Raw genomic sequence first — 16,198 nt, 5'->3', positions numbered from 1 at the left:
TTCATTTATTTCTGTCAATACGGCACACTGTTGAACAACATGGCGGAAAAGTGCCAAGTGCGAGTATACACAGTCGCTAAAAGCAACCAGTTGCCAATTAACAGTACTCTTTCAAAGATGTTCGTTAAAACTTTTTTAACTTTAAACGTAATGCCCATGATGTATGTGATCAGATTAATTTCATGTATTGTTCACACAAGAATTTTTTTTCTGCAATACACCTGTCCTAGTCCCGATAGAGAAATTTAATTGTACTGGATACCTCACTCAGTATATAAGTTCTATCAGATTTCATTATTTTGATGGCGTTTCCACTCTACGACGCCTAATGCCAATCTTCTTCCGAAACTTTTATAACGACTTCCAAAGCTGCAGGCAAAATTCATGTGTCAAAAGTATTGCATTGGAGGAAAAAAAATTACGGTCTAGAAACACAAATAATCAATGCTTGGCTAAATTAGAAATTTTTTCTTGAAAATATTTTACAGAAGTTGCATCGTTCCACAAAAATCTCAAACATAACCGACTAATGTCGGGCAAATTGCTCTCAAACGACCGTCGAGCGGTTGGCTTCTTCAGTAGCCAGGCACGGTTTAGTGATGGTAGCTTTAGCTTAATTGAAGGGGCGTAAGTGAGCGCAGCGGGGGGGGGGGGGTGCACTGGGGGGCTGATGGGGTGGCAACAGTGGGCGGGGGATTCCATCTAAGAACCGCCCTTCGCACCATAAGTATAAGTCTACTAAACAGATTCTGTGAATCGCATACCTGGGAGACGAAAGCGGAAAGGCTCCAAGAGAACTTAATGCCCACTGGGCGCTACCTCTTTATCCCATTTCTGAGGACTGGGAATAGTTTCACTGGCTCAAAAAGATCCATAAACTACATCAATAGTGGGGGGGGGGGTCAACAGTGGGGGGCCTTCAACCTCTAAGAACCACTCTTCACACCATAAGTATAAGTCTCCAAAACAGTTTGAGCTGAAGCAGAGCTGAAAAGCTCTATGAGCACTTAATGCCCGCCGGGCGCTACATGTTTATCACGTTTTTGAGGACGAAAAATCAAATGCGTCAGAAGAAAAATTGGTGAAAAAGTGAAAAATTGCAAAAAAAAGACCGACAGGACTAATATAATTGCTAAAAACTTCGTTTGAGAGCAATTAAACATGCCTTCAGAAACAGGAAAGCTACGGAGACAAAAATCAATATAAGAACAGCTTCGAGCAAAACATGCTCAGAAAACAGGTCAACGTATATTATAACTGTTTACAACATTTGCCAGTTTGCAATAGCCTATCTCTTGAAGCTTTGAGATAGCCTATCAATTAAAAGGGCACTTTTAAAATCTCTCGAGCTACATATTAAAAACAAAATTACTTTGTCCGGATTACAAGGGGTTTACTTAGTGAATCATTTTGTCTCGCAATTTTATCACTCTAATTGAACCGAATAATCGAAACCGAAGACAACCGCTGACACTTTTTTCGAAAAATTTTATTTCGAAGCACTTAAGGCCCTCAATAATCAGAATCGATTAATGAACTAAATATTTTAAACAAATTGTTTGACTATATGCCACCGATAAAATAAAAATATTAACAAATTCTCAATTTGCAAAAATCTGAAATAATAACTAACTGGGAAGCAATTGATATCTAGACTCAGTTGATATCTATAAACTGTATCATGCAACCATCACGAAACTCATGTTTAAAAGTCTAGCAACAATGAGAGGTTTGTGACAACAAAAAAAACAGTATTAGCAAGACTTGCTCTTAGTGACTGCCAAAAATTGCCAGGTGACTCTAAAAAGTATACCAGTCAAAATTAGTCAGAATAACATCTGTCAAAATAGCTCACATTAAATTCATCTATAATTTGGAAAAACTACTGGAACGAAAAAGTAGTAGAACAATTTCCAAAAGCAGCAAAAAAACCGAACTGAATAAGGCAAATTTAGTTAGACAAAATATGTCAAACGCAAAAACCGGCAAAATTTGAATGGAATTGAATGAGATTTTTGAATGGAATTGAATGAGTTTTTTGAATGGAATAAAATTCAAGATGTAATATTAGAATGTTATGACAACTATTATCATATGTTATTGAAACACTAATCGGAAATCTATTTGAATGAACGGGCATTATGTTGCACGTCCGATAAATCGTGTTCAAAATTTTAAAAATAAAAATGGGCAAGAATTTCAAATTGTTTTTTAGTTTTTTGTGGTTTATTTATACTACATATATTTGTCCCGAAAGCCCTCGAAACAATTCAACCTTTTTTCTCCAAACAAAAAGTAGGGCTGGTATAAGGTTTTTCTGGTCAATTTCACAAAGATCAAAACTCAGCGAGAAAAAAATTCAAGACTTGAGAACGCTGTACTACCCAAATGATTTTCAGGAATGAGCAAAATCCAACGCATCAAAAGCTGTACCCAAAAATTGAAAAAGATAAAAGCTTTCTCAAGATTTGAAAACCTCGATTCTTAATTAAACGATCGAAAACAAAGTCAGTCTTCGAAAAGAAAGAAATCAAAGTACTCATGAAAAAAGTTGCTTCAACTAGAAAAAACTGTTCGATTCGAAAAAAACCTGTATAATACCAATTTTCTTCGAGTCGTAAAAAAACCTGTACAATGCCAATACTCTTCGAGTAGTGAAAAGACCGCAGCACTAATATAAAAACTACGAAGTCTGGAAAACTCAATCAAGATCTGGAGGTAGGCTATTTGAAACTCAAGTTCAAGCAACATCAAAATAATCATCCGACAATTCCACGACCACACGAAGAAAGAAAGCGACTGGGAGAAGAAGGCAACTCAAACGATTACTACTCGTTCTGCAGAACATTCAACGCAGAGTGCTAATCTGAGCAAGGAAAAAATACTGCTTCACAAGCTACGCGTAAATCTTCCAAAAAATTCAATAAATGAAGACATCAATACTGTAAGTCTGACAGCCCTCTGTACAAACTGATACATTGAAAACGAAACAAAAACTCACTCAAAGCGTAGAGAGCAATAGGTTAAAAAAGGAACATATTTCGTAATAGTTCAAAAACAGAAAATGACAACAGTATTGAGGTTGCTTTACATTTAGCTTTAGATCATTAAATAGTTTCCTGTTGGATGGAAACCTGGTAACTGGAGACCTCATATGGGAGGATTTTAGAGACAAGGTTTAGCAAGACAACTCTTGGAGCGAGTTCGCTGTTTGGGCTATCAACGCGCTGAAAAATCACTTAGAGTCCCAACTGAAAAAAACTGCATAGCAATCCCAGGTATAAGTACAAGAGAAAACTATTCGACATTTTTAAACAACATACAAAAAATTCGCAGAGAGTGATTTTCTAGATACAATAAGCAATTCAGCATCACAGCACAATTTTAACGAACATAGCCGGCAGATTGCCGGAAAATAGCCGCGACAGACGCTTGTGGCCTAAAATGAATTGAAACAACTAAAGAAATAAGATAGACGGATCGACCACCAGCTTTTTATTAGACCCCTAGAATTTTTGGGTTAGATTCGGAATGTCATTTTTATGAGACACATTTGCTCTACAAGGAACAAACCCTAATGGAGCTTTTTAAAAATTAATATTCGATATTAAAACTCAAGACTCTGTTACTCAGGAATTAGGGCATATAGGTTTGGCACTACTTAGATGCACACTATTGACCTTTAATTAGTAAATGTTCATAAAATTGAAAGTTCCATAAGTGAGTTCAGAAGTCATTTCTTTATTGAGGTAAGTCACGCAATTGAACTAACAGCAGAAATGACGTCACGAACGCAAATTTTAACTGCAAAGCAGTAGAAGTCATTGAAAAAGTCAATTCCATGAAGTAAGGGTAAAACGAAACAAAAATCTGTTGGACAAAGTAGAACAAATTAGGAGCGCAATAATAGCCACCTGGAATTGCTGACGCGGCTATTAACAACAGACCATTGTCCCCCAAACATCTCATCAACAAACTCAAGGATTCCCAGATAAAGTGGGTGGTGTTTTGTCTACCGAAGGAAGCGACCGATGTATTGGAAGCGACCAATAAGGACTGAAACGTGGTTACAATTCTTTCGCGAATTGTGCTCGAGTTGAGAAAGAGTAATAAGCTGTTGAAAACACGCAAAGAAATCAAATCGTCGTAGAAGGCTGTAACTAACGGAGAGGCTTGTTTTGCGGTCTGTGCGAACTTGAAGGTGTCCTTACCTCTGATGACCTCTGTTGATTGAGGTGTTTTAAGTATAAATTTTGCTGTGATAAGTTAACCTAATACTTGACTCTGCTAAACAAATAGAGGATTTCATCTGCTGTTCTTAGTCAATCTACATGAATTCAGAACTTATTAGCCCAAATTGATTCTGGCACTCAAAATAAATTCATTTTGCTTGTCTTGGCTTTAAACCCAGGCAAGTACCAATACGAGCGCTAACATGGAAGCAGAGAAAACGCCCCAATCTCACAAGCATGAATCTACGTTACGATGGCTAAACTGAATGCGCTTCATCAACTGGTTGATGATGTTTCGAGAATCACCAGAGTATCATCCGAAAAAAACTCCAATCAACCCTCAAATGAAAAAAATCGTAGCTGAGTGCATTAAGAAAGTCTTGGTACACCCGCGACCCATTTAAAAGTATTTTGCGTGTAAGACTTGATAAAGGCGCTTCTGATAAAAGCGAACGAAGAAAAGAAAAAACAATATCAGTAAGAGGGTGACGCCGATCTTGACTACCGAGGAGATGAAGAAACAGGATTTAAAATCAGATAAAAAATATTAGACCAGTCAGTGTTAGTTGAAGACCATCAACAAATGATCAAATTGCTGTTGTGGAGCTTAAGACACGAAGAGCTGGAAGACAATAATTAAGATTCTTCTGTGGCGTTATCACTGGAGTCTTAATGAACTACCACATTAAAAAGAGTTTGAATCCAATTGCATGCCGGGAACTTCCATGGTGACAAGATGCTGTAAAGTTCTTTCATTTGAATCTAAAAGAATAAAGACTGAATTGGCTGAAGTGAATGAAACCTGGATGTATTCCTCAGACAATATTTCTGAACTGATGAAGGCAGGCCTTGGATAAAATCACTGAACTTGGCAAACAGAAGTTGACACGATTTGAAACCTTCAATGAAGGGTTATTCAATGCTCGGTCAGTATACAATATGATTGATATCGCAAATTTTCTAACAATTCATCAACCACTATTATTGATTAATGAAATCTAGCTACGCAACGCCATGTCAACCGTGCAAATTGTGTAAGTTTTCACTAGAATAAACATTCCTGAAAGAGGTGGTGAAGCTTCACATCGAAATCGATCAAATTCAGAGTACTCGAGAGCGTGACTGCGAGTACTGAATATAGCGTGACTCAGTTGAACCTCGGACAAATAAAGTTTCATATATGGGCCTCTGACGGGATACATACTCAAATTTTCTGATGATTGCTTCGCTTCTTATGCTTCCGAAAACAAAACATTTTTCCCGGGAGCTTTCAATGTTTATCGAACCACTGTGGGAACTATTTAATCAGCTTATTGATGAATTGAGCCATATAAACCATGTATGGATGCCTATTGCATGTGAGTGATAGTTCACTGCTCCACGTCTTCGCCAATTTCTTGGAAACCAAACTGAAAAATTGATCCCAATCTGAAATTATACCATTTTCGTGTGAAAGTTGAATTAGAGCTCGAAGGAAATCAACTTAATGGAGGTTCTCACAGCAATTAAGTAACTACCTAAAATGGCGCTCGGCAAATTAACTCTTCCTCTGTGACGTTCAAATTTTTTTGAATTCCTTTCTTAAGAGCTATAATGTTTAAAGTCAGAATAGACCTTATGAGATTATCAATGATATTTTCAATTTTATACACAACGCTATTCTGAAATGTTACCAGCGTGTATAAAGGACTGGTTCCCAAAAGCTAATGGGAAGACCGCGTTTCATACGAGATGTAATGAAGCGAAGAGTCTCGAAAGAAGTTTGAAATTGAATTCTAGCGCTAAGTCGATTATCTTGAAAACTAAAATTAATGCCTGGAAATTGACTTAATTAAATAAAAGAAGGTTTCGTAAAGCCTCCTCTAAAAATAGGCAGGTACACAGCGTTACCCAGTAGTTATCGCCCTGTAACTTATCGTAGATGATGCAGAAAATTGATGGGAAAAGTAGTTCTTGATCAACTCACATCACATCTAAATGCAACCAAAAATTGGTCTTGAATGCAGTTGCGTACCTGCGGAACCATTCAACTGAGACAGCTTTAATTTGACGAGAAATTACAGGTCTTACAATTACATAGAAAAACAAGTCAATGTAATGGTGTCTCTTGATCTGAACAGTGCTTTTGACACTGTGGAACATGTGTTGCTAGTAGACATTTTGAAAACATCCTTTCGAGTATGTGGTACTATAGCAATTTTTTTTCCAAATATACTTCCAAAACAGAACAGCGAAGGTTTTAATTGCGAATGTGTTATCTGATTAGAATGCATTTCCTGAACGGACTGGAGTTCCTCAAGGAAGCACCTGGGACCATTGCTGTTTTCTATGCCTCTGAGTCCTCTATTTGAGCACCTAGACTCGATTGGATGTTCGTATCATTTTTATGCGGATGATTTGCAGTTTCTTATGGCGATAATCATGGTAAATTACTATCAAATTTTGAAAAATTACGGCAAGCTGAAGTTTGTTTTAGTACAATAAAACTAAAATTGAACAAACAAAACTGAGATAATGAATTAACAAACGATAATGAAATAATCAAACGAGTTTCAACCGACAGAAATATTCTATCGTCACTTGCACCGACGATCATGAAGAAATATCTCGGTTGGGTCTGCAGTCCAGAACAAAAGAAATAAATTAACCTCCACAGTCAAACAAGCTCTGGTGAATCTAGCTTAGGCTCATGTACTGTTCGTTCTGTTAACCGACATTATTTTATATTCACTTGCAAAGCCCGGTCACATACGCTTGCCACCACGAATGCAGTTTGGTCTATCAATTCACGAACGCAAGTCTTGAAATATTTCAAACTATTACAGTTTATCATCAGATTAGTATCGTCACTATCTGAATCAGTTGAATTAGACGTCGGTTCAGGCTCCTAGCTACATTGAAGACATTCATGAATGCAGTAATTGACTCAAGTTTTTTTGTATGGTTTTTGCGGATGATCTCTCGTTTTTGCAATAAGTCAAACACAAAAAATCCCAACACGTTTCAGTAACCTCAGTCAAAACTCTTGTCACAATAAAAACACTCAACTCACTGCCAGATGTATAATTGCTATCATTTAGCTCTAGATCTGTTAACAAGCAATCAAAATTTTACTCTCAGTTGGATACCAAATCTGTTTCTAGTGTGTTATCTGTTGTTGCACATACTTTAACTCCTTGATATATCGCATCAAGTTGAGAGCTTCCTCCTGACATCCAATACAAGGTCCCGCCCTGTTCCCTTCTCCGTCTCCCACCACCGCACGCCATTTATCTCTGAAAATTTAACAATGACGTTTTACAACAATTGATGTGAAAACAGCAGCAGCGATAGTGTTGTACAATTTATCCGCAAATTTTTATGTCAGCGATTAGTTTCCACATGCTTGCACAACGTTGACAATTCTGACCCAAAAATTTTTTCCAATTTCCTGTAAGTCCAACGTATCAAACTCAACAAAAGTAGGAAGCTTTTATTAGGCAGTCTTCTCTTAAAATTCTTCACTTGAACAGCATGTCAAACTGGAACGCAGCTTGTCACGCCCCTATTTCGTCCCTCATAGTTACGTGATGATTTTCCTGTAAATATCCATAAATAAGTTGCTTTTATCTAGTTCATATTCAGATAGATCCCAAGGCATATAGCTAGTATTTCCATCTAGGCATGTAACCCCTAATTTGTTTATGTTTATGAAAAACAACCGCAGATTGACAGTTTACTGATAAACATATCAAGTGCCTAAAAGCCTCAATATTTACTTTTTTGAGTTTCTTGAAGATAAATTCGTATAATTAGTAAATAACTTCATGAGAGATTATGTACTTGGTGAAGTAATTATTCTGATAAAGTAGGTGCTAATACGGAACTTGTATATGTACTTAACAAACATCCAGAGACGTACACAAGCCGGAAATTGCCCAACTTGTAGACCAGTAAATATTTGCGAAGGACCAATACAACTCAAGGTACAGCCTGCGGAACCTACGATTACCAGAACACCGGAGAACCAGCCTGACGATCAGTTGATTAACATCTTGAAAACCTTGATAGAACTAGAAAACTTCTCGTTATTAATTGTTAACTTATTTTTGCTATAATAATTAAAGATTGAACTGGATAAATCTTTATAAATTACTAAGTTAAATCAGGCTTCCTAAGAGCATAATTGCAAACGATTAAAACTCTGGAATACAAGGCAAACTAGTGGATATATCGCACATCCGAACCGCTCAATAAAAGGCTATCACTAGCTAAATTTATTCAAAATATATCTGCTAAAAATCGCACTGTGAAACATCTAAATAAGTCCTTGCAAAATGCTGATTATTCAAGTTAATTACCTCCAATATTAACCTCAGAAAACACCATGAGGAACACTCTTAAAATCAGTGCGTAACACAGCTCTTACTGGTATAGAATAATGACGCCAAAGAAAAGTTAACTTAAGATGAATACAAAACAAAACAGACCCCCATCAACCTAATGCGTATTAATGTTTTTGCACCGGTTAGGGCTTTCATATCATAGTGAGACCTGGAACTACCTATTACAATTTTAACATTTAAACGGGGAGAGGGTGCAGGAAAAATTTTTCAAGGACACAGACATGACATAAAAGAGAAATGATCAACAATAAATGATAGCGATAAAATGTAATAAAAGCGTTTCATGTCGCATTTTTCTCAGTCAAAACATAACTGACTAAACGTCGGAAGAATTGCTCTCGAACGACTAGTGGGAGCTCTAATCAATTGCAGCCTGCTTCAGTCGGTCGAGGAGGAGAAGGAGGGAGGGTGGGGAGCCTAAATGTGACTAAGAAGTTCAATAGTGGGCTTCAAATAACCACATTAGAGGTTAACATATACCACTATTAAGATTTTAAGTAAAAAATGACACCAGTTTCGGCGCACTTTTCATTTGACTTTTAGTATTAAATTGCGTCCAACTGAGTTCAGCTGAATGAAATTGTGATTGAGAGAGAATTTTAGATCACGTAAAAAGTCAAGGACGTAAAAGTCACTCGAAAAGTCAAAATTGTCAAGCGATAATTTTGCATAAAAACAAAGACACACACGTTTCCAATAATTGCTATGAACTTCGTTCAAGAGCAATTAAATCCTTTTTAGGCTAGATACACTTTTTGTACCCATCCACACAATCAGTTAAATTCAATCCTGCAAGGCTTCCCTTGAAACGTCTGCAAACCTGTATTGAACATATATGTTTCTGATGTTATGATAATGAACTAACGAATTATAAGTTAGGTTGTTTGCGGTCTTGATCCGTTCCTCCGCCTTCCTCTTCAAGTGTATGCTTCCATTTTGTTCCAATAAATGGTCCATACTGTTCACTATTCGCATGAGACTCTCCTCATTCGTCTCGGTCGGCTGATCTGCTCCAAAGTCACAATGGCCCATCTCCACTCCCAGGTATTTTCTACAAAACCAACGTAAAGACGATACAGCTGTCACTTTATTGAGGTATATACAGTACATACACGGGTTTTCACAACCAGGAAGCAACATAGAATCTGTACTGAGCACTAGACCTCTCAAGTTGCCTCTGGAAGTCATAATAGTCAAAACTGAAATTTGTCCAAAAACTGTCCTCAAAATCATGAAACTATACCTCCTCAACAATTGCAATGAATTTAGGAGAAATCTCATCACTAAGAACAACATGGCCCAAATAATTACTAAACTTGATTTGAGACCAATTAAAAATAAGGTACAGCTCAGATTGCAAAATTAACTATTGGTAAGAAATTCATATTTATTCCCTTTCTTGAGTGCAGGATTAGGACTCAACATTCATACAAACGATCAGTTTCCCTTAAAGAGTATCAACCAGATGGATTTCTGCAATTCCGGTATCTAATTTCACAAAATCAGCAGGACGTTTATTGGCAACAAAACAGCTTAATGTAATTTGAGACATCCCAAAATTGCGAAAAAAAATTGAGAGATAGAAATAGACCGAATTTTTCGAAGAGCCAAAGTTCTTATTTGGTGTTTAAATTCTGCATATTCGGTTAGATTATAAAATTACACTCAATTCAGCTTCTAAACTGAAGGCTTTTAAGCATAATACTAATGCCAGCTAGCAATCGCTTTAATGAACTTTGATTATCTAATGCATTATGACTTAATGACCGGGCTTCATATAATTATCCCGTCTCTTTTGATTTGGTCTTTTGACTTTGACAGTACTCACCACATTGCGCAATTGAATGGGCGTAAGAATTTAAAATCCATTCAGTTGAAACAGTGACTGGAGTAAGTCAGAGACGAAGCGCGAAAATCGTGATTTATGTAAAACGAAAAACGTGATCAAAAGTTAAAGAGAATTAAAAAAACAAAAACATGGCAGGACAAGTCCTGACGTACAATTCAAAGAATTTTCATTGACTAAACAGAAAACTAGACCTAGAACGGACTAAGAATGAATTGGGAAAACCATTTAGGAAAACGTCCGATCCAAAAGATCGAAAAAACAGTAAAAATCAAAGTGAAATTGCCGCATGTGAACAAAACGCCACTAGCGAGAAAGCGACTTTTTGTTCAAACACCGGTTTCTCACTCTACTTTAAATTTAGAGCAAAAAAATTCACGCCGCAAAACCACTCGCTTTTTCGCTCCACTTCCTGTTTCGGCGTGACCAAAATCACTACTCCAATTTGACTTCAAAAATCATGAAAATGTGTGAACAGATCTTAAAAAAAGACAGCGCCCTTATACAACACAACTCAAATTCTTTGAAATGTAAAAAAGAAGAGCGCCTTAATAATAGCCGTTGGGAGGCTGACGGCGGATATTAATAATACGTTCAAATTATAAAAATGTCTAATCTGATATTATAAATTTGAAGCGCAGGTGACCTCTATTGAATTTCAAGAAGATTGCCGGAAAAAACCAACATTGATTCCAATGAGCCCCTTGAAAAATTTGAGTTCGAGAACAAGAGAAATAACACTAATGATTTCCCCCTATCACTAAAGATGATAGCGAGGCTCATTCCAACTGACCAGATAATAATATCAAGAATCGGTTATGAACCAAGATTTCAATAAGTTACATTTTTTAAACTGCAAAAAATTAAACCCGTTTGGCATTAAAAGAGAAAAATTGTACGAAAACAGTTTTCAAGTACAAAATATCTCCATGTCATTTCGTATTTGGAGCTACTCCAGAGTCTCAATGAGTTTTGAGCATTGGAGATGGTAGCTTATAAGAATAAAGTAACTTGTAAGCCCGCTCCTCAAGACTTATCAGGACAAAGTTGAAGTAGCGGGCACCTAAAATTGGGCTTTCTCCTTTTTCTTTTTTGATTTCGGTTTCCGGTACTGACTTTGATAGTTTCAGATTAAATAGCTGCGCAACTGCTGCTTAAAATCACTATGAACAGAGGAGTGACACGAGCCTACAACAGATGACATAAATTTTTCACGCAAATTGTCGAACAAGCTGTGTACCAAGGTAAAAACGAAACAAAGTTTAGTTGAACAAAGTAAAAAATATAGTGCTGCTATAACAGCTGCTGATAACATGAGGCCGGCAATTTATATTAGTGGACATTTTGAAATTAGATTTAACAACAAGGGTGCATGGGTCATTTTATTGAGTGAAACAAGTCCTGAGTGAGACAAAAAAAGCTAAGAAATATGAGACACTGACTTCTAATGAATTACGTTTCAAACACATTATATAAGGTATATAATATCTTTATATTATTTAAATCTTGATATAAGATTTCACACACAGAAATTCAGAGACAGAAATAAAGGTCCCAAAAGACGCACTTTCATCTTTTGAGGAGTAATTAGATGTTTGAAAATCGGAAAGACGACGAATTGATAAAAACCACGATGAGACGACCACCAGTTGCCTCGCTATCGCTTCTAAGCTAATACTCATTTATTGACAAACCAAAACTTTAAAATAATAGCAACCAAAACAATAATAACCAAATCTACAACAAATTCTAACCGCATCCTAGAACCTCCTAACACAAACTACTGTGCAAATTATTTGATACAAATAAACCGAATAACATTAGACGAATTGCTCTCGAATGACTGGTGATGCAATCAATTTAGAAGAGAGTACAGGCTAGGGGAACTTATATAATTCGAAAACTTCTGACTATGGAAAGATTCCAACCGGCGACCTCCATGGTGAGAATCCTGGACAACATCCACTCAGCTAGATGGGCTACGAACAGTTTTGTCTCACAATCAGTTTTATTTTAGTAAGGAGCGTAATTTCTTAATGCTCACAATTGAAAACAACCGACTAACGTCGGGCGAATTCCTCTCAAACTACCTGCGAGCGTTTGGCTTCACCAGTAGCCAGAAACGGTTTAGTGAGGCTAGCTTTAGATTAATTGAAGGGGCGTGGGGTGAGCGCAGCGGGGGGGCTGATGGGGGCAATGGTGGGAGGGGCTCTGTGGCAGCACGGGGCCCTTACGCCCTGAACAATGTGGATGGGTTGGGGATTGGGGGTGGAGTGAGCGGGGGGGGGGGGCGAGGGGTCAAACTCTAAGAACCCCCTTCACACCAAAGTGTAAGTGAGTCTCCAAAACAGTTTCTGTGAACCGCATGCTTGGAGACTAGTGAGCCGAAAGGCTCTAAGAGAATTTAATGCCCGCAAGGCGCTACCTGTCTATCCCGTTTTTGAGGACGAAAAGTCAAATGGTTAAGACGAAAAATTGATCAAGCAAAAAATCACAAAAAATAAGATCGACAGGACTAAAATAATTGCTACAAACTTCATTTAAGCAAATAATCACTGAGAAAAAATCATAAAGTCGAGCGTGAAAAGTAATTCTAGAAGTGAAAATGAAAACCGTTCTGGAAGAAAACTGTCAAGCAAAAAATGCACAAAAAAGACATTCACCTTTACAATAGCTGCTTCAAAATTCGTTCTAGAGTAATTAAAAACCAAATTTGCACAAAAGGTTATTACTCAAAACCTGCTTTGAAAAAGCAAAAGTTGAACAAAAATGAGCTCCCGTAGCAAAAAAATTAAGCTACTACTGTCTTCTCCCCGCTTTGCTATAATTTTGCGCAACCAGAGGATCATTTTTACAAGCTGCCTTGTACATCCTTTTTACAAATTCGACCGGTTGGAAAAAGTAGATACATATAGCACATTGCTCTCCTTCAGGCCGTTAGCATCAGTAGCTAGCTACGGTTTAGGGAGTCTAGCTGTAGTTCAGACGAAGGGGTGTGGGGTCGAGCGCGCTGACTTACGGGTGGGTGGAATAATGTGCAAGCGGTGAGGATTGCGGGTGGGGGCCAAACTCTAACGGCCGCCCCGCAAAGAATTTTTGTTCTCCAAAACACTTTCTGTGGATTGCATTCTTAAAGTCTAGTGCGACGCAAAGCTCTGAGAGCCCTTAATGCCCTCCGCGCGTTACATGTTTATCCTTTTTTTGAGGACGAAAAGTCAAAGTTCAAAATTGTTCAAGCAAAAAATTGCTTAAAAAAGACCAAGGGGGCTAATATAATTGCTCAAACCTCTTTTCGAGCAATTTAAAAGCCCAAGCTACACAATCGCAGCTCGATCATTTTTAAGGATATTAAAGCGAATGAAAATATTACGCAGATAAAGAAAACAATAGATAGCTTTTGGCGCAAAATGAAGAGGAAAATAGTACAAGCTCCCAACCTGTTATGCTGTGATATTTGTGAACTCTTTAGGTATTGAGTAGAGACAGAAGAACTGATGGAACTGCACATAGAAGACCCGTCCACTCCACCACCACTAGCACCAATTCCCAGACCAGTGCCTCCCGAGGCCGAAGAGTCCAGAGAACTCTGAGCACCTAACTCTCGCATAGTGATCGAGTTGCTTTTAGACACACTCGCGTGACTGAAATGAGACACAAAAAACCAAATAAGCTTAACAAGGTAATGGTTCTGATTTTTACGCGCTTTGATCTATCATCTATTAGCAAACAGTTAACCAGGCAATTATCGACCAATTACTATGCATAAGAGTAACTTTCAATTTTTTTCAGAGTGTAAATCTTTCATACTTAAACTGACTTGCCAACAATTTTCATAATAACGCTAAAGTCAATAGTCCATTTATCATGCATTATTTTTTCAAACCAGTCCAGTCTTTCTGTGATTTTCTCTTAAAAATTTCTTTTTAAAGCTGCTTAAAACTTCCTTAAAATTTCTTCTTAAAACTTTCTTTTTTAAAAAATAACTCAAATGGAAATCGCATATCTTGGCAGTTACATAATTTGATAGTATCCAGTCACGCTCAATAGTTGACTGAAATTTGTTGGACAACAGAAAGCGGTCAATTATCTATTTCTTCTCATGTTGAGTTGTTGTATTCTATGTTGAGTTGTTCTCACCTGTGTATGGTTGTAGAAGTGGCAGTTGTGGCAGATGCGGAGGAAGAGTACTCGCTGTTGGAGAGATGTCTCACAATATTCTGATAGGCCAACTGCTGCTCAGGTGCAGTAGAGTCACTCCTGTGAGGAATGGACTGCAACTGCTCTATGAAGTCTGCACCCTCCTCGTTGTCCACCTAAATTCACCAATCACATTACCATCATTTGTTACGTAACTTCTAAGCACAATCTGTGATGTGAATACGCCCTCCCCAAGCTTCATTTCTGTCGCTTCTTCAAAAAAATTAGATTATGTTCATTATTAAAACATAGCTGACAGATTGCCAGAAAATAGCCGCAATAGCTTCGTAGATCTGCAGTCTCAAGAAGAAAGTAAAAAAAAGACAGACCAAAAAGAAACTTATTCTTTTCATTAAAGACTGAAATGTTAAATTTTGATTACGAATCTGTTTACTTATTGCTGTTTCTATTAGGTGCTCTCAAAATATACTTAGAGGGATATACACTCGCTTGACCTTGTCTTTGAATTAAAGTAAAGAAAAGTCAATTTCATTGTAAGGAAATCATTTTTGAGAGCGACGTAAGTCACGTGTGACCAAAAACTTGATCATGTGAACGAACAAAAAAACTCGCTCTACTAAGAGTGAAAATGACGTCACGCACGCAATTCATTTGAAATTGCATGAACAAAAAGCAGATTTGAAGTGATTGTGACGCCATATGGTCGCAACAAAAATCTTGACGACGAAATAAAAAACCAAGAGAAGGCCAAGAATAGCCTCAGCTATCACTTCGCGGCTACTAATCATAATATTCAATTTTCTTAAGGAAGCCCATTAAACCCTGTACCCCTGTTGAGCTTCATTTTGAGACGCATTTAAAGCATTGCAAAAAAGATTAGAAGCAATAAAAACAGATTCATCCACACCAAACGCTCCGCTGAAGGGTTTACCAACAGCAAAAATTGACGTCAAGACTTTTAGACCTAATAATGCACTAAAAATTAAGTACTCCGAAACTTGCCAATTATCAAAATCTCTCATATGGAACGGAGGGAATTGTTAACCAATTATTAGAAAAGAGTATAATTTTTATAGTTATGTTCGCAGGATATGACAATTGACACTTTGGTCAGGGAAAACATAGAGATAAAATGGGGAGCAGTTCACTCCAATTAGACGAATGCCGATAAAAACACTTAAAGCTACTGAAAAATCCGATTGGTAATATAATGTAACTGAGTGACTATAACAATAGACTTCGATGAAAAAATAGCTCAACAGAGTTTTCAAATTTTCAGCATTTTTACGATGTGAATTCACCCCCAACTCCCCAATTTTTCGCACATTTTTTTCCAACCAGTATTATTCACATTTGAGCTATTAATATCTAATTTTAAATATATTCTATTCTTCACTTCTTACTTTTTTAACCAGACAAATGGCTGTGCTGACAACGAGTTGAGCAAAACATTGAAAAACATAAGGCAATTGGCATGCACTTTTAGTGACTCGTTTGCATGTAAAGACTACTGTCAGTGACACTTGACAACTGAACAGCATCGAGTGGATTATGAAGTACCTCTTTTCAATGTTTAA

General features: G+C 37.2%; 1 protein-coding gene across 4 annotated transcripts in view; it reads right to left on the bottom strand.

Annotated features, from left to right (window-relative positions):
* LOC142344775 (uncharacterized) overlaps nt 1–16,198 on the bottom strand; it is a 120,691-nt gene that overhangs the window by 10,741 nt on the left and 93,752 nt on the right. For all 4 annotated transcript variants that reach the window (XM_075396701.1, XM_075396699.1, XM_075396700.1 and 1 more), the window contains exons 13-15: nt 14,601–14,776; nt 13,901–14,104; nt 9,483–9,668 (exon numbers count right to left, since the gene is read on the bottom strand). In XM_075396701.1, the coding sequence (XP_075252816.1) occupies nt 9,483–9,668; nt 13,901–14,104; nt 14,601–14,776 (566 nt within the window). The remainder of the gene's footprint in view (nt 1–9,482; nt 9,669–13,900; nt 14,105–14,600; nt 14,777–16,198) is intronic.

This window comes from Convolutriloba macropyga, chromosome 8 (assembly GCF_964194025.1).
Source record: "Convolutriloba macropyga chromosome 8, txConMacr16.3, whole genome shotgun sequence".
Classification (NCBI taxonomy): domain Eukaryota; kingdom Metazoa; phylum Xenacoelomorpha; order Acoela; family Convolutidae; genus Convolutriloba; species Convolutriloba macropyga.
The sequence above is the reverse complement of the archived record's forward strand: the minus strand, read 5'-3'. Positions and strand labels throughout refer to the sequence as shown.